We start from the raw sequence: 18,897 nt of genomic DNA on the forward strand, positions 1-18,897 counted from the left end.
TCAACCTCATTTTTAAAGAGCCAGGGGTGTTGGCTGAATAGAGGTGCCACGAGGAGACCGGAGGACCAGGGGCAGATTATAAGGTTGTCAACAGGGAAGGGGGAGGAGAAAAGTGCGTAGACAGAGGGGGCAACGAGTTGCCCAAAGTCAATTCAGATATGGCAGAGCAAGAAGCAAATTACATGTTCATTCTAATACAAAAAGGGGTTACAAATCATTCTATGATAAAAACTTTACATCTTCACAAAGAGTGATTATTCTGGAATGATATGTTCGCATGATGGTAAAAATCCTATTGGGTTCGGCCAAGACAGTATGGTGGTTTACAAGTTGGGACTTGGCTTGCTCTAACTCCGAAGTTGCTTTCTCTACCCCTTCGATTTGGTGTTCAAGGGTGTACAGAAGAGTGGCTTGTTCTTCCTTAAGGGCAACCAATTGCTCTTCCAGCTGCTGAATTTCAGAAGAAATCACTTTAACCCTTTCTTTAGTCTGCATGCTTTCTCCCATCAGTCGGTTGACTTGAGTAGAAGAGTTTGATTCCTTTTCCATAAAGCATTTTGCCCGGTTAGCCTGTCTATCCGCTCTCTGGTATTGTTCCCTCAGAGCCCTCAGGTTCTCGAAGAAAGAGAGGAAAGAATCGTGCTGAGGCTTGGACAAACGACCGGTTTTGAAAAATTCAGTTATGACCTTCTCAAGATCACAAAGAGCCTTGAGACTAAATGACGCGGTAAATTCTTTCTTTGCCCATTCCTGAAAGATTTGCTGTTGCTCCGAAGACATGGAGGTTGCTGAAGGCTGCGTTGAAGATTTCAACCGCGTCTCAAGTCGCCCGAGTGCTTCAAAGAGTTTGGGCAGCTTGGCAGGATCAGAGGATGGGAAATGAGGAGGGTCTAGCGTGACAGTTCCCTCCGATGAGACAATGCCTATTGAGGGGGCAATCTCTGCCTGTTTAGTCTGCTCAACTCCAGAGGAGGAAGTACCAGTACCTCTAGAAGATGAATGAGGATGGGGGCGCTTTGATTTACGAGCCAATAGAGGAAGGGAAGTTTCTTTTGAAGCTTGCTACAAAAACCAAAAGACTCGGTCAAGATAATCTGAATACAGGTTGAAGCAAAAGAGGTTCTGGAGAAAAGAAGTTTACCTGACTCAGCCCCGGAGTTTCACCAGAGAAGGTACTAACTTTTGGTTGGGGAGAAGGTTCTTCACCGCCAGCAGAAGAGGAAAGAGCTGCGCCTGAACCTGTGCCTGCATCCTGGATATATCCAAAAGAAGCAGTAATTGTCAACAAAAGGGTCACCAGAGGAAGAAGCAAGAAGAAAATATTCCAGTACCTGAGTTTGATCTTGAGGATGAGAAGAAGGTTCATCAACTATCGGGCGAACAAACGCCTGCGAAATCGCTGCATCTGATGCTACAGGGATCTCAGGAACTATGGGTTCCTTATCCAAGACCACTAGTGAGGGAGGTGGCTCATATACTGAAGATAGCTGCAGGAAACATAAAAATAGTTAATTAGGTAGCAATGTGCAGAATTTCAATGAGGAAATAATAATTTACCAAGGGATCATCCTCATCCACAAAATGCAATATAACTCCTGTGGACGGATCAAATTGAGAGGAAGGGGTCGCATCCAGAGCAGTAGAAGAAGTCATAGATCTCAGAGGGGGTTCATGACTAGGCAAAGAGGCAGATGCACCAGCCTAGGAAAACAATTAGGAGGAAAGAAAAGACCTTAGCCATTAGATCCATAAAATTGGAGAGTTAAAGATAGGAGAGAAAGTACCTCAGCAGGATTGGTCTGGGAGGGGGAAAGATTTTTCTCTCGGGCAGGTCGCGGAGAAGCCTCGGGTGAAGAGAGCATTTCATTTCTCGTAGCCTGATCAGAATAATCAAGTTCAGGGTTGTATGAAAATAAGAAAGTATACTATAAAAATCAGCCATACCTCAAGTTCTCGAAGGGCGGTGTTTCGCAATTCTTCGGCCTTTTTAAGCATAACAGCCCGTAGTGGTTCCTCCTTAGAAGCAAGGATTGGCCTTTTAGATGCTTGAGGTCCTGTTGATCGATAAAAGGAACAATTAGATAAAGGAGAAAGGTAGCAGTTTGATGTAGAAAAAAGAAACTCACTTGAAGATTGTTGTTTCTTTCTACCTGCCTCAGGAACTGGAACAGATGGGGCTCCTGATTTAGGAGGAATGGTAATCCTTGCCCGCTTATTCTTTCGAGTAAGAATGGGTCTTGTGGTGGTCGGAAGAGGTGCAGAATCAGGGTCGGGATCTTTAGCCATGACCACTTTCTTTCGCTTAAGGGCTTTAGTGATTGCCTTGGGTGTTCCTTCAGCCTCTGAATCCCCAATGGATTCTGAGATGTCCGTCCCTTCCCCGGCTTCTCGTCTCTCAGCCTCTGCGGCAGCACCATGAAGAATTGCAGCATCAGCGGAGTCACCTTCGGATTCAATGACTTTCAATTCAACATCCACTGGAGCTGCAGAATTCAGCAAAAGTAAGGATAGAAGGACTTCAGAAGGGAAGCCAAATCGAGTTGAAAGAGAAGTACCTATCAGAAGTAACCGGTTTTTCTCCTGAATCATCTCCTTCCAATTTGCAAGCTCGCCTGAGCCAGGATATGATTTAAGAGAAAGCTGGCTGAAGATGCGATCGTGATTCACCTTCAAATCTCATCCGTACTTTTTAGTCCATTTGTCTTCCCACTAAGAGGAAAACAGCGAGGTACATTCAAAATTGAGAATAACGGAATGACGGGCTGCTTGACTCATTACATCCAGGCTGCGTCGGGCGGCTCAGAATGTCACTTCAGATGGAGTCTGTAACCGGAATGAGGTGCCACAATGGACAAAGTCAAAGAAGGAGACATGTATGGCTTGCCTAAATCCTAACTGCCTGCTGCAGAAGTTAGGATGGTATACTTCCAAGCCTCGATCATATCTATTGCCCCGAACCCCCTAGGCCAAGTCTCTCGGTTGAATGCAGCTGATAAATTTCTCCCTGCAAGGGGGGGTAGCATCCTCACCAGTGGCATCTTGGAAGGCTTGGTCAGAGAACCAAGGATATCTCCTCAAGACTGACGCACCCCATTCCAAGTCTGATCGAGTCATGCAGACTCTGAAAAAGTAAAAGCAGGCAAAGGTAGAATGGTCTACAGGGGGAGCTTCAGCCAGGATTCGGGCAGGAGCCACACCCTCTGGGAACTCCAGATTAGCAGCTCGAAATTCTGGAAAATACCATTGCAGCCAGATTTGTATCATCCAGATGGGTCCATTCAAGTTGGTCTCAAACGGCTCGTCTTGAGTCATTTCAAAAAGAAGGTGATAGAGATGAGAAAGAAGGAATGGACCTGTGGCTACATCATCAAAATTGTGAAGAATCTCTACCAAGGGGATCCATTCTACCCTCACTCCTTTAGATTTGTTGGGGAAGATGTGCTTGTTGAGCCAGTATAAAAGAAAATACATATGCTCTTGATCTTTGTCAGCCCGAGGGGAGCCTGCCCCAAAATTTGCCTTTACAAAAGGAATGAATCCTTTAAAGGAGGTCCCATAACTCTTGAAAGTGGCGGAGTTATAGCTCAGAGGAAGAAATAGGGTAGATGAACTCGAGCTCCCGGTGGTAGAAGACGGAACCCAGTCTTGAGTAACGTCCACTATCCTGCCCGATGGCCTTAAACCGAAGACCTGGGCCATATCAAGAATGGTGGGAGACATGGGGCCCATGCGGAAATCGAAAGTGTTTGTGCCCGTATTCCAAAAAAGGAGGGCAGAAGTAACTAATTCGGGCTTAAGGATAACTGAAGTCTTTGAAAGCATGATCAGTTCATAAATTCTGTTATTCCTCCATTTCTGCTTGAAGAAAGGCTCTAATTCGTCAACCCATTGGGCCCAGGTAGGATCATTCATCAAGGGAAATCCTCGACGATATGATGACCATTTCGAGGAAGAGATGCCCGAACTAGCCGAATAGGGATTTGGGGTAAACCAGTTCTCCCTTGGCATGTTGCTTTCCACCACTGAGGGGACCCGAGAAATCCAGGCGGGGCCCAATGATTATATTACATGCGTCTCAAAGAAAAGCTCAGAATATAAACCTGCCCGCGGACGATGCAGCCCGTTGAGTAGACGGCGTAGAGTGGCGATTCCGTCACCGGATTCGTAAGATGGGGGTGTTTGGCTGGATCTTGAAGCCATTTTTATGAAGGTCGAGAGAGAAAACAAGGAAGATGATAAGGATGCAAACTGGTCGGGCAACAGAGAAGAATAGTGGGAAGCAGGAAAGTTTTTAATCGCAGAAGGATTTCTTTCTACGGAACACAGAAAATGGAGAAGTTCAATCGCAAAGGTTTCATGGGTATAATAAGGAGTTTCTTTCAATTAATATTGGCGCCTGGAATTCCAGGTTTAATATCAATTGAAGGGGGCACTGTTTGGATCAAAACTTGATTTTTGGCCCAAGGATGGAGTCGGCCCAAAAGGAGGCCTGGAGGAATAGAAGATCAAAGCCCGGCCGAAACTTGGGAAAGCAGGAAAGGGCCTTTTCTGACTTGATACAATTCACAAAGGCCACTTGCCTACCTACCCAAGGACCAAGTGGTGTAGACTGATCAGACTGCACAGCCCATAAAGTACTTTATGGGGGCATTACATGTAATAAAACTGATGAGTCATCACCCTCAGACCGCATTCGGGCAAAGCTGTTGCTACAGGAGGCAAACCAAGTCGTCTATAAAAGGAGGAAGAGAAGACAAAGACAAGGACACTCAATCAAACAAACAAAAGCACAAACTCTGCTCAAAAAGCCAGATTTTCCTTTCAAAACAAAGCTGTAGTCAGCCCAAGCCTTCATCCCCCGCGGGATAGTCTTTTCTCCTAACCTTTGTAATAGCTCTGCTACCTTGTTCAAACTTGTTGTAGTATCGATTCACCTTTTGTATTCTCCCTTCCCCTCTCCCCCTTTAAGCTTTCAGACCCTTGACAGAACTACAAAGATAGGGACCTGCAAGACGATCGGCCTTAATTGATAAGGTTTAATCTTGCCCGACCTGCTTTGTTCTATCTTTGTCTTCTCTTTCTTTAAAGTCTAGCAATATGTTGTATATTTCTAGTTATATGCAAGTTGTTTCTAGCAAAATCATGATGACAAAGCTTTCTCAGTACTTGGATCCGATTTAAATATATCTTTAGTGTTTAAATCAGATCCAAGTCCTAAGCCCGCATGCATGTAAATCTGATTAGTTTAAAAGTCCTTGGCCTCAAGGCATAAAAAAGAACTTTATGTGGACTTAACCCATCCACGACAATCCTTGATAAACGAGAAGTCCGAAGTTACTTGGGGCGCAAGTAATCGACCTACCTCCTGGTTTTATTTCTATTATATCATGATTATTATAGAACGCTTAAGTATGGAATGGATTCTGATAGGAAGCCTCAAGGCCTACACCTAAGGCCCCAAAAAGGCACTTATCCGGATTCATTCTATTCCGCGGTCTAAATGGTTTGAGTATAAGAACGGACTCTAATAGGAAGTCTCAAGGCCTACACCTAAGGCCCCACAGAGGCACCTATTTGGGTTCGCTCTACCTCGCAGACTCTGATAATCAGAAATATAATAGCCGACAACCATAAAGACCGAATATAATATGCTCAAGTGCTGATTTAGTTTGACAGGAAGCCTCAAGGCCTGCACCTAAGGCCTCACAAAGGCGCCTGTTATATCTAACATGGTTCCTCGGGCATATGCATATTCACAACTAAAACTTGACATCCATTCGACATCTGCCATGCTAAAGATGGCAGTGGCACGCCTGAGCACTACAATGTTAACCTTGATTGTGAGCCTTAAGGCCTACACCTAAGGCCCCACAAAGGCACCTCTCAAAGTTAACGATGTCCTTCTCTTTCAGCCTTGCCCGAAGAGACTTGCCCGACGAGACTTGCCCGACAAAGCCCGACAGGAAAGCAGAAGCCCGACAGCAGCCATCAACCGGCGCCGAACCTCCAGGGGAGCTGTGTGCTCGTTGGCCAGGAAACGTCCCCTACGGAAATTCCTGCCCTGAACAATTTGCATGGAGGAATGGGTGCCTAAAGAAGTTTGGAAGTATGATGGACGGCGCTTACTTCGTAGGCAGGACCGAGATCTTGGCCCAACTCTCCATCTCAATCTCAACAAAGTCGAAGAGGCGTGTTACGGTGCCGTTCACTGCCAACTCATGGATGCCGTTCGTAACGGTATCGTGCCGATGCACAAGGTCAATTTTGATGCCAAGAGCGAGTACGAGATGATTCAGAACTACAAGGTCCTTCAGGACATTTTCAACAAACCCAAAACCACCAAGCAGATTGAAGTGAGCAAGCTTGTGAAAGAAAGGCCGCTCGATAATCTGGAGTTCATGCAATGGATGAAGCGGTACTACAATTCTGTTAATGGAGGCAGTATGAACAATTACAATGCTCTGAGAAGCTTGCAAAGGAGGAAAAGAAGCTTGCAAAGTTGGGAAACAAGGAAACAAGAGAGGTGCCCAATTACAAACATCAGCTAAGGGTGCAGCAGCAGCCTTCTCTTCATCGCGATCCTCTCCCAAGTCACGGCATCCGTCACAGAGATTTCAAACTATAGAATAAAGACGTAGGCCTCTAGAAATCTGCCACTCATTCTTCTTCTCCGTCGGTGAGGATATTTGCAGCACCGTCGCGGACGTTAAACGGAAGCCCAAAAGGACGTAGCAACCATGCCACGGTCCTCCCCCCTCTCGGCCCAGCTAACCGCCGCCTCGTCTCAAAGGGAAGAAGAAGAATTTCAGCAAATCATGACAAAAGGAATGTTTTTTTTTCTTTTTGTTGTATGTCCCGCAGCAAGCATGGAACCCTACGGCAAAGAAAACCATCGTTGACCTTCCCCAGAGTCCGCATGAAACCAAAACTGCTGTTTTGTTGTATGTCTTTTCCAAAGATCCCATTAAATTTGGGATAACAAAACAACAAAGAAAGCTACAGTAGACTGGAAAATGGAGAAAGAAAGAAGAAAGAAAGCATCTCGATTCATCGCGTAGGTTTGACAGCAAGTTTCAAATGGTGAAATAATAAAAAAAAAGAGAAAAAAAAGGGGAAATGATCCCTTCCTCCAATTCGAAAAGTCTTAGCAAAAGCATATTTAAAAGAATGAGGCGTAATCCCACAAAGAAACAAGGCAAAGACCCCTGAAAGATGTCAGTTGCTGCCTTTTATGTCTTTTGTCCAAAGAATGAAGGAAGGATAGAAGCTACAGTGAATAAAAGCCTACACCTCACGTGGAGAAGAACAGAGGATTGTTGAACTTGGAAGCTTTAAAGTAAAAGTCAAGCTTGCTGTCAGTCAAATGGGTTCAAAGTCCCATTTTAAATGGGGATGAGAGTTCAAAAGAAAGATATATATAAAAAAGGGAAGAAAAGGAACTGCAATGAGACAAGTCAAAGCACTAATTCTAATTAATGGGTCATTTACATATTAATTATTCAAATACCAAATGGCATGAAGCCGTATCAAAATTTCAAATGGCACAAAGCCGATACAAATAGCAATGGTACAAAGCCAATACAAATGACACAAAGCCGGTCCAAAATTCAAGTATACAAATGGTACAAAGTCGCTCCAAATTCAAAAGGTACGAAGCTGAAGAGAAGTCAAAGATCAAATGGCACAAAGCCACAACAAATCTAAAAAAAAATCACGAAGCTATGCCTCGCTTCAATGGTTCAAAGTCCTCGCCTGCACGAGCTAAACCTGCACAAGGCATCAAACGCTCCAATGGTTCAAAGTCCTCGCCAGCACGAGCTAAAATTGCACAAGGCATCAAATGCTCCAAAGGCTCAAAATCCTCGCCTGCACAAGGCATCAAATCCAAACAAGTACCAAATACCAAGGAACTACGAGTGACTTGATCCCTCAACGAGGGTACGTAGGCAATCTAGGGTTCTACCCAGATGCAGTCACAAAATCAAATAAACACCCAAATCTCCAAGTTACGATTTATTCATATTAGAATTAAAGGGTATTCCTTTCCCAAAAGAAGGGTTGTAATTAATAGGCGCGTAGCCTAGAATGGGTTGAACTCGAATTAATAAAACCCTCTTCAGAAAAATGAACGAGGGTGAAATTGTGTCGAGTGAATTATTTGTTTACATATTGTGTACACTTTTTGCTCAACAATTAGACAAGTTTGAAGGCTTGACAACGGTGGAGCAGTGGAAGCAGATGAAGGTCTCTGATGTAGATTTCTTACCAAGGTGGAGATTGTTGGAATTGGTATGAAATCAGGTTTGTATTCCTATCTAAAATAGGAATCCAAGTTGTAATATGTGTAGGAGACTTGGACGCGAGTTTCCTGTTGGTTTTGGGATTTCTAAATTAGTTTAGGATTAGGTTTGGCTAGGTTATCTAGTATAAATATGTGAGAACCTTAACATTAAGGTGTGTGTGAATTGAAAGAGACTTGTAAGGCAGCAGAACTAATGTGAGAGAGTGTGTGAGTTCTTTTGTAATCCTTTATTAGTTAATAAAGCAAGCTTCCGTTGTTCATATTTGTGTGATTGTTCTTGGTTTAATTATCCTGGTTGTTTTACAACAGACATGATGAAACCCAACCATCAAAGTTTGCTGTTTGATAAGTCGAACGAGCTGGGACCCCGTCAAAGATCTACAAGTTTTAGCTCGTCTACAATATGTTACAAGTTGTGTTTAGGTTAATATTTAAACTTTGGGCCTAAAAAAAAGAGAAGCCCAAGAAGAGTTCAAGATTACATGGTTCTGCCCGAAGCCCAACACCAAGCCCAGGTGCCCAGTTCAAGACAAAGTGACGACTCCCCATTAATGCAAAAGCTAGTTGCAGATTTCCTCCTTGAACAAGTTGTACTTCATAATTCATTCATACGAGATCAAGAGATTCGTACGCATGTCATACAATGGCATGAGTGAACTTTATAGTTATCCCAAATGAAGTAGTTAAGGACAGTATACATGGATTGTGATCCAAGTGAATTGTAATCCTAGGGTGTTTAAGATGCCATGTTTCAATTGTGTAATGGTTGAGATGATTTTATAGTTGCTTAATAGTTAAGCAAGGTAGTTACTAGATGTAGAAGGATATAAATAGCAAAACAGCTGTTCATTTACTGTAAGAAATCAATACAAGTAAAAGCAATTATTCTGAGCTCATTTTCTACATTTCTCTCTCTTCCTCTTCGAGCATTCTTTAGCTAAGGAACCCTAACTTTCAGTTGTGTTCATAGTAGTACCTTTTCATAATTGTACCTACAACTATTTCAAACGGTCAATGATCAAGGCACAACCCTTTATAGAAAGCAATTTGTTTTGCGACAGAATTTATATACATATATTATGCAGGGCGATATTGGTGGTGGGGGAATCGAGCACCTGATCTCGCATCTAAGGATAAATACATTTACCACTTAAGCTACGAGCCCATTGTATATTATGGTCGTATTTTCAAGTAGCTAGTGCTGTAAGCTCTTGACAATGATACACTAGCATACTCCAGACTATATCCAAAGTGAGTTGGCTGAAAGACCTAGAAGTCTAGTCGTTGAGTGGTTTTAGGATATAAATAGACATGATTCATTTCAGGTCCAATACAATTCAAATCTAATCTGATCCCTTTGAATTTTAATTTCCTATTTTCACACTTCGCTGTTTCCTACGTTGCTTTCCGGGGCCCATCCAAGTACAAATTGCTACGCTTCGCTATGCACCTTGGTTGCTGCGCTCCCTGCGTGTAATATACAATCCATTGAAATTGAGGTATTGAGGGAGCAAAAATGATGCAAATCCCAAAGAATCAATACCTACACCTTGGCAATAACAAAGAAAATAAAAAACTTATACCTTCCCTTAAAAACTAACCATATTTACAATTTAATCGTCATCCTTACGTGCTCTTGCAAGAGATTGAACATTATGCCATGAACCGAGAGTCTGATCATATTGCTGCCTGACGTTCTACAAACTTCCAGACAATTCTGCAGGTCTGCATCACAGGCTACCAGAAGCCGTTCAAGGTCATCATCCACATATTTGATGTCGAATGTGCCCCCTTCCAGTTTTAATCTCTCTGTCACTTCCTCTTTCAGCTCCACAATATCGAACTCATCGACACACAAAACCTAATAATGTCTTCTTTATATGTCGCATTTATGGTTACACTCTTCGTTTCTTACCTGCCCATGATATGTGGTATTGAGTTGCATTGGGAGCTGAATCTGAAAATGGAGGGTTTGTGTTACAAGCTTCTGGAACTTGCTCGTCCATTATGGCATTTACCAAAGGACAGAGATTTCTCAAATCGTTTGAACTTCTAGCATCCTCGAATAGCATTCCTCTACATGGTTCCTCAGGTTCTGCCATCAGGAGAGCATCTGGTATTGAGCATGCAACTAATAAATTCAATTCCTCTAGTGTTCGGACTGCTGATTAAGGGGAGCCATTTATTTCGGTACATTGTGTTGGAACCTGTGACTGTAAAGGGACTTGAAAAGTCCCACATCGCCCATACATCTTTGACATGTCCACTTTATAAGTGTTTTCCCTCACTTATACTCTGAAAGAAATTAGCCAAAGTCAAGAACCTCCCTCCTTAGACGTGGAGGGGTTGGGTATATATATTAAATGTCAAAGATAGGTCTCGGGTTGACAAAAAATGTAAGTTTAATTTTTCGAAAAACACAAGTTTAATTTTTTCCTTTTTGATTTTAAGGATACAGTTTTTACGAAAGGATAAGAACAGTTATATCCTTTCTGAAAGGATAAGTTTAAACGTCCTTAACCGTTCACAAACTGTTGACAAATGCCATTATATATATGGCTTTTATATCAGAAACGAATATAGAATTCCATCGCCTCTTTTTCATATTTTTGCAGAGAAATACCACAACCAATTCGCTAAGAATCCAAGTTCGAGTGCAAGAACTTGGATTAGATAGTTGTATCATGCAAGATAGACGTCCGTTGAACTACTGCACAAGTGTAGAGGTGAATTTCTGTCTTAGGAGATTGCTTCTACAAGCCTCTATCCAAAGTACAAGTTAGTGATTTATGATTTTGTATGTAATTTCATTAAGTGTTTATATTTTGATATATTGTATTTGTTGTTGAATTTTTCATTCGAAATAAACTGTACAAATTATTATATATTGTGCAATTGACATTTGATTGGTTCCAACACATTGTTCATGGATGAAAGGAACAAATGGATCGTTTACCACGACAATTCCATTTACAGGACCACCTTGGCATGAACCATGAGAAGTAGAGGTACCAGCACTTGCCTTCCTTGAGCTGCGTCCCGTGTTGGATGTATTTAAGCCTTTACCCCTGCTCGCAGAAACCTTTTATGAATTGAAAATTAATTAGGAGTTTAATAGAGGTGTGATATTCAAACCCTAAATCAATTACTAATTTTTATTTTAAAAAATTATGTAATAAATATGTAAATTCATTATCACATTAATGCTGGAGACTTCAATCAAAATTTGAAAACTAATTAGGTCTCAGTCAATGAACAATAGTAACTAGGGATCGGATACTAATTTTTCCTTCAATTAATAAATATAAAATGTTACATTCATAGTAGATTTTTGTTTTTGATAATTTATTATAATTTTTTTTATATTATTTGCACCATGTTTTGGTAGTTCTTTTATATTGTTTTAGCTTTACCAATTAACATTGTTTTTTATTTTGATTCATTGGTATGATAGAAAGCATTTTCTGTCACGAATATCATTAAGGGTTCACTCCGCAACAAAATAGGGATTCAATGGTTAAATGATAGCTTAGTTGTTACACTGAGAAATATATTTTTTCTTGTATTGACAATGAAACTATCATGACAGGTTATCAAAGTATGAAATCTCGTCGTGGAGAAATTTAGTCTTTGTAGCTTGTAATGTTGTTTGTACAAATATGAATGAAAAATTGTAATTCTTCGTTTAATTATTCAATGTTACTTTTGTTTAATTTTTCTAGAGCTTTTATATTGGGACCACCCGATGTTAAAATCCTAGATCCGTCACTGTTTGTGACACTTATTTTCAGGGACTACATTGATTGATTTTCAATTTCAAAGACCATCTTGATGGTGTGGGTCAATTTCAAAGACCATTTGACCATGATTTTGCCAAGAAATTCCAATCACATTGTCTCTCAATTTGCTCAAGAATCAGGTCTCTATTTTTACTTGGGAACTTTCATGAAAAGGGTTTGGGCTAAGTTTATTTTAAACAAAAACCATGATATAACTTTATTTAATAAAAAAGAATTAAATTTTAATGAAAAACCTTTAAATTTTAATAAAAAGGACAAAAAAACTTAAATTTTAATGAAAAGGACACAATTAAAAATAAATAAAAAACTGACGCGCGTCCTACACTGTTTATGAAACTGAACACTATTTATGAAACTGAACGGTACTATACTATTTATTGGTCCAATTTCATAAATAGAGCCTAGTTTTTTGTCTACTTTCATAAATAGTGTCTAGTTCTTGGTCATATTTCATAAATAATGTCTAGTTATTTGATCCAGTTTCATAAAGAATGTATAGTAATTAGTACAGTTTTATAAATAGTGTCTATTTTTTAGTCTAGTTTCATAAATAGTGTCTAGTTATTGGTCCACTTTCATAATAGTGGCTAATTTTTTGTCGTGTTTCATAATTATTGTATAGTTCTTACTCTAGTTTCATAAATAGTGTATAGTCCAGTTTCATAAATAGTTTTCACCTATTGGTTTAGTTTTAGAAATAATGCCTAATTCTTGTTTTCATTTCATAAATAGTGTCTACTTATCAGTCCAGTTTCATAAATAGTGTCTACTTATTGGTTTAGTTTTATGAATAGTGTCTACTTATTGGTAAAGTTTTATAAATAGTGTTTAATTCTTGGTTTAGTTTCATAATGTTTGAAACTTAGACCCTTTTTGGTCCTGTAAAAGCACTCATTGCGTCGAAAACGATGAACCCAGAAGTGACTATTTAGACCAAAACCTTGAGAAGATTATGTTCTGAGTAATTATATTTAAAAAGCTGTTTTCAATTACCAAATTAAAATTTCGTCATATTTTTTACATACCTACAATAATAAATGTAGCTCTCCATCCCATTTTTTGAGCTTGGGTGTCATCTTGGAGAAATTTTTCCTTGTGCCCGCAACACAAATGGTATACCACGTGTTATTATGTAAGTATTGGAAAATGTTATTTTTTATGTTATTAATTTTTTAACACAAGAATCTCACAACTTGTATAGAGTGTACCATCTTGTGTTTTGAGTACATTGAAAAGCTTCTCGCCATCATAACTACTATTGGGAAACAACACCACAAAAATAAAACTGGAGAATGTAATTCAATTTGAAGTATTTTTCTTATTCTAAGTAAAAAAAAAAAAAAAAAAAAAAAAAAAAAAAAAAAAAAAAATCTATTAATGTAGCTGACAATGGGATGGGAGAAAAAAGTGGAATGTGGAAGGGAAGGGAGGTATGGGCCCCAGCGCAAGTTGGGTTTCTTTTCTTTCTTTTTTGTTTATATAATTATTTTTTTGTCCTTATAATAAAATAAGGTTAGTAGGTGATTTTTTATTAAAATGTAAAGATTTGAAACCATTTTCATTAATTTTCTTTTATTTGTAATGAATCACATTCAAACTCTTTATAGTTGACAAGAATCTGGTCTCTGTTATCTAGGAAACGGTTTTTGTCCAAAAATAATATCTAGGAAAGGGCGGACCCTTGGCAAGGGTTGATAGACCTCAAATATATTGCCACCCGATCGGATTTTGTCCACCCATCAATTGTGCAAAGCAGGGTGGTGTGGGCTGCAACTTTCCTTTCAACTTGGAACCAGCAGCTGTAGACGCAAATTTCTTCCTTCTTGATCTTAGACAAAATTGCACCTACAAAACAAATAACACCTTAGCTGGCCAAGAGCCTCACGTGCCCATGATGATTTGGGGGGGGCTTTGGCCGAAGAACCTCCGATGCCAAAGTTAGAAGTTTGAGGAAAAAGTGTTTGGAGAATTTCAAAGAGTTTTTAGTAAGAGAATTGGAATTGAGTTTTGGAGATAATGATGTAGTATTTATAGAGGTGTGGCCGGCCCATTTGGGAAGAGGAGGTCCGGCCACTTGGTTAGTATTTTGGATGAGGTTCATCATTTGTAGCTAATTAGGAATAATTAAATAATAAATCAATTAATTAGCTAATTAATAGAATAATTTCCTAATTGATAGCTAATTAATATACTAAAAAGGGAATGATTTGAGAGTTACCTTGTGGAGATGATTTGATGAGGATGGATGAAATAAGTTTTGAATTATTACCTATTTTGGGCACTTTTGACTTGGTCGATAGATGATTGTCCACTGCTTGCGCGTAGGAATCCCAGTGCGCCTCGAGGGTAATTTTGTCATTTAAACCCAAAACTCCACATGTCGCTTTATGATTATTTTTTACTCCACAACAATGCTTTATGCATTTCTCTACCATTTCAAACCCATTTTATGCAAATTCACCTTACTCAAATTTCTTCATCTTAACTTTCTTTTTCAATCAATCACTGGTCTACATCATTTGCAGGTTTTTTTGGATGTGTGTCGCTAAAGCTTAACTTCTGTATGCATGAGAGAAAAATAATTGAAAATCTTGGGTGACTATTTCGCTTAATATATATAGTTGAAAACCAAGTTCAACTGCTATACTTATGTTCAAGACATAGAACACGTGTGGTCAATCTAATCTAAATTACATATTAATAAAACACTGCTTGTCAATGAAAAACTTAAAATTATTTCTATACCCTTTCAATACAAAACTGAAAGAAGATATTAGAAAAAAAAAAAAAAACAATGTGGCCATTAAAGTAATTTTGTACAAATAAGTTTTTCTTGTTTTTTTTTTCTAAACCTCACAACTACGTTACTTTATCAATATCCTCTCAACTTATTCTCTCTCTCCTAACTGCGAACCCCTATTTTTTTAGGATGTTTGCCAACCTATTAAAAACAAATAACTCCTCTCATAAAAATATTAAAATACAAATATTTAAAAAATATAAACACTATATTTCTCAACTAACAGAGTGTGTGACCTTTGCTAGTTTTATATAAAGGAAGTTAAGATTTCACCTTAAAATTAATTAGCAATGAGGCGATCGAGTAGCCAAACTTGTTATAAGTCTTTTTAAGATTTTTTGACTATATAATGTGAAAGTTGGAACAACTCTCCGGCCGCATCCTCACAAAATCGGTCTAACCAGTTTGTTCTTAATATGTATATGTCCTAAATAATTAAGTCTTAATTTATAGGCTCAACTCTTACATAAGCACAGAGTAAATTAGAGCCAAATGATGAGAAGATCATCCAATTTCTTCAAAATTAACTAGTTATTTTAGGGACTTTAGGACTGTAATTAACTAATTAGCCTTATCCAATCATCTATTTTCCATCAATTTTGACCAAAGTATGTATTCCCAGATTAATCCAATGGTTTTCGGGTTTAATAATGGAAGCTTCTTATTACAAGTAATTTGTAGTTTACAACTAATTAGGGGCTCGTTTAGAAGTGCTTGTAAAATGGTTGAAAACGCTTTTGGAACCAATCTTTTAGTGAAATGGCAAATGAAACTTGGAAAAATACTTTATAGCTTCATGCAAGAAGCACATAACCGGTGCTTCTTGTAGGAAGCACTTTAAGTGATTTTGAAATACAAAAATATTTTTTCTAAAAGTTTTTTTAGTCATTTTAAAAGCAGTTCTATACAAGTCGTACCAAGTTAATTAGGAAACTTGGTAATAAGGAGCAATACATGTATGTCGACCATAAGACCTACTCCAACCCTTGGAGTAAAACTCAAATTTCAGGTTCTAATTAAACTTACCTCAACTTGCTCTAACCCAGAGCCGGCCCTGAGATTTCAAGGGCCATGTGCGAAAGTGAATTGGAGGCCCTAAAAAGTACTAAGAATTTAATTTAATTTTTTTTTTTTGGCCAAAGTATGTATTCCCAGCTTAATCCAATGGTTTTCGGGTTTAATAATGGAAGCTTCTTATTGCAAGTAATTTCTAGTTTACAACTAATTAAGGGCTCGTTTAGAAGTGCTTGTAAAATGGTTGAAAATGCTTTTTGTGAAAATGCTTCTTCGTCATTTTGGACCTCGGTAGCCTCTACAGGGGTAAAGGTCATCTTCTTTGACTCCTTCAATACTTGCACAGTGCATCGTCGAGATGTGGCCTGGTCGGACTTGATCTCTCCGACTCCTCCTCCCGAGATGCGGAATCGAATCTTTTGATACTAGACGGAAGTGACGGCATCCAGCTTGATTAACCAAGGTCTCCCAAGAATCCCATTGTAGGGAGATGGGTCGCTTATGATCGTGAACGTTTGCTTTGAGACAACTGGTGGTGTTTTCACGTCAAGTGTGATGTAGCCGGTGGTAGTCGAGGTGTGCCCGTTGAATCTGGTGAGCACCTCTGCTCGGCGTATGATTTTGCTTTCCAGGCCCATCTTCTGAATGACTAAGAGTTGAAGTAGGTTGACTGCGTTTCCATTGCCAACCATGATTCTATCGACTATGGCGTGGGCCAGTTGGATAGATACTACTAGTGCGTCGTCGTGTAGGAAATCGACGTCTTCTGCATCCTGCTCGGTGAAACCAATTATGGGTCCAGGTTGGGTGTTGACTGCTTGGACCTGCGAGACTAGTAGAGCCTGCTGGATCTTTCTCTTTTTGGAGTTGTTGGTAACCCCCAAGTGCTCGGATTTGGCGAATATGCCATTGATTCGAATCGTCTAGGTTGGCGGCTCCTCGTCATCGTCTGCATTCCTTCTAGGATGCGCAACTGGCTTGTCCAAATATCTGTCGACCTTGCCTTCTTTCACGAGCTTTCTAGGTAGTTCTTCCTAAGTGTAGCAGTCGTCGGTTGTGTGACCGGGACCTCGGTGGAATGCACAGTATTTGGTGTGATCCAACTTGGAAGTATCTCCCTGTTATTGTTTCGGCAGCTTGAACCATGGCTCGTTCTTGATGTCGCGAAGGATTTGGTGGATCGGAATTGAGAACTTAGAGTAGTTCTTGGTCGTCAAGCCTTCTTTGGTCGTGGTTCGGTCCCTACGTTTGGCCTCATGCCTGCTTTTGTTGGGCTGCTTTCCATCCTCCTTCCTTTGAGCCACGCCGACTCTTTTCGAGGCTACTCGGGTGCCTTGTCTGCTCGCCAAGCCTCGTCCCAAAGTGTATGCTTATCTGCCAAAGCAAAGGAGTTTGCTAGAGTTAGATCTTCTTTCATGATCATTTCTCCGAACAGTGGGTGGTCTGCTGGGAGTCCTTTTTGGAAGGCTGCACTTGCTATCGAGTCGTCGCATCCAACAATCTTTGCCTTCTCTGCTTTGAACCTCTTCACGTAGTCGCGGAGCAACTCCTTTGGGTTTTTCTTCACGTTGAACAAGTGGTCGGACTTTTTCTTGATCGAGCGGTAGGATGAGTATTCTTTGGTGAAAACCAAGGAAAGATCATCAAAACTCCGGATGGATCGTGGTGGCAAGGTGTGAAACCAATCTTACACCTTGCCTTGCAAAGTGGTGGCGAATATTTTGCACATAAGGGCATCGTTATTCCGATAAAGGACCATCGTGCTTCGATAGTGCTTCAAGTGCCTATCTGGATCTTTATCTCCTTTAAAAGATGTGAAATGTGGCAAGTTAAACTTGCCTGGAGGCTTTGCCTGCTCGATCTCGTCCGTAAAGGGTGACTTGCTCATGTTGGTTATATCCCATCGTAGTGCTTCATCGGCCACTTCATTGCGTTGGAAATCACGCAATCGTTCATTGAGGAGTCTCTCTACCTCTTCCTAAATTTGCATTAGTTGGGGGTAGCGGAGCTCTCGGCTACCCCTGGTCTTGACCTGCTAGTCTAGGTTGCTATTCTATGCTATCTACTCGTCTATGCTGCGGCTGCGGTACATGTGGTCTATTCCTGAAAGGCGAGGGAATTCTTCGCAGGCTGCCGGTTGAACTTGAGCCAGATTGAGCGACTGCTTCTCTTCGTTCGTCGTGCTGCCTACTCCGATGTGATGTGGATGATGCTCATTGCGGGCCTAGCTGCAAATGAATGCTTCTCTTGGAAGGCTGCCTATGTTGATTATCGGAGTGTGGCCCCAACCGTGAATGTATGCTCGTTCGTAGGCCTAGTCGAGAATGCATGCTCCTCTGCGCGCTTAGACGGGGGTATACGTAATCTCGAGGGTCCAATCGGGAGTGTACGCAACCTGAACGCTCGGTTCGTGGTTGGTTGAGTGGCTGCTTGCCATGACGCTGTTGGAGAAGTTCCTCGTCTACCCTTATCCTACTTTGGGACACCTCATCTGGGGCACGTTGGATCTCGATGCATTGCAAAAGATGATTTACCAAGGTCGTCTATTGTGCTAGGGCGCTCGTCAACTCTAATACTTGTCGGGACAAGTGTTGTTCACCATTTAGATTGGAAGGAATGTGTCTCCTTGAGTAGTGGAAGTGTGGTAAACTCCGGGTGCGAGATTTGAGTTGGGGAATGTCAAATCAGCATAAAAGTGTGGTGAAATGCCCTCGGTTCAATTGTAGGCCCAGAAACTTGAAGCCGGGACGGTGGAACTAGTCTTGGACCGATTTGGGCTGCTTGGAAGGCCACGAGAGCAGGCTGGGCCACGGGAATGGGCTGCTCGGCGGAAGCATGCTGGGCCACAAGAGCAGGCTGAGCTGCGGAAGTGAGGCCGTGAGAGCAGGATTGGCCACAGGAGTAGGCTGGGCCACGGAAGTTGGCTGCTCAGTGTGTGGTGCATGCGGGTGCGAGGCTTGGGCTCGGTTCAGCAATGCATT

The 18,897-nt window shown here is 40.7% G+C and overlaps 3 protein-coding genes across 3 annotated transcripts; 1 reads left to right on the forward strand and 2 right to left on the reverse strand.

Moving 5' to 3' along the window:
- Nucleotides 1–219: 219 nt before the first annotated feature.
- Nucleotides 220–3,912, reverse strand: LOC139194337 (uncharacterized). Its single transcript, XM_070818645.1, has 9 exons — nt 3,030–3,912; nt 2,556–2,612; nt 2,151–2,483; nt 1,945–2,054; nt 1,785–1,877; nt 1,558–1,701; nt 1,332–1,487; nt 1,142–1,252; nt 220–1,062 (listed from the first exon to the last, which is right to left on the reverse strand). Exons 1-9 carry the CDS (start codon nt 3,910–3,912, stop codon nt 220–222), a joined length of 2,730 nt encoding a protein of 909 aa, XP_070674746.1.
- Nucleotides 3,913–6,074: 2,162 nt separating this feature from the next.
- On the forward strand, nt 6,075–6,548 carry LOC139194338 (microtubule-associated protein RP/EB family member 1C-like). The gene has a single exon (XM_070818646.1). It carries the CDS (start codon nt 6,075–6,077, stop codon nt 6,546–6,548), a length of 474 nt encoding a protein of 157 aa, XP_070674747.1.
- A 10,689-nt stretch (nt 6,549–17,237) lies between these two features.
- Nucleotides 17,238–17,804, reverse strand: LOC139194339 (uncharacterized). The gene is made up of 2 exons (XM_070818647.1): nt 17,615–17,804; nt 17,238–17,533 (listed from the first exon to the last, which is right to left on the reverse strand). The coding sequence occupies exons 1-2, from the start codon at nt 17,802–17,804 to the stop codon at nt 17,238–17,240; spliced, it is 486 nt and encodes a 161-aa protein (XP_070674748.1).
- Nucleotides 17,805–18,897: the final 1,093 nt, after the last annotated feature.

This window comes from Malus domestica, chromosome 03 (assembly GCF_042453785.1).
Source record: "Malus domestica chromosome 03, GDT2T_hap1".
In the NCBI taxonomy this organism is placed as follows: Eukaryota; Viridiplantae; Streptophyta; class Magnoliopsida; order Rosales; family Rosaceae; genus Malus; species Malus domestica.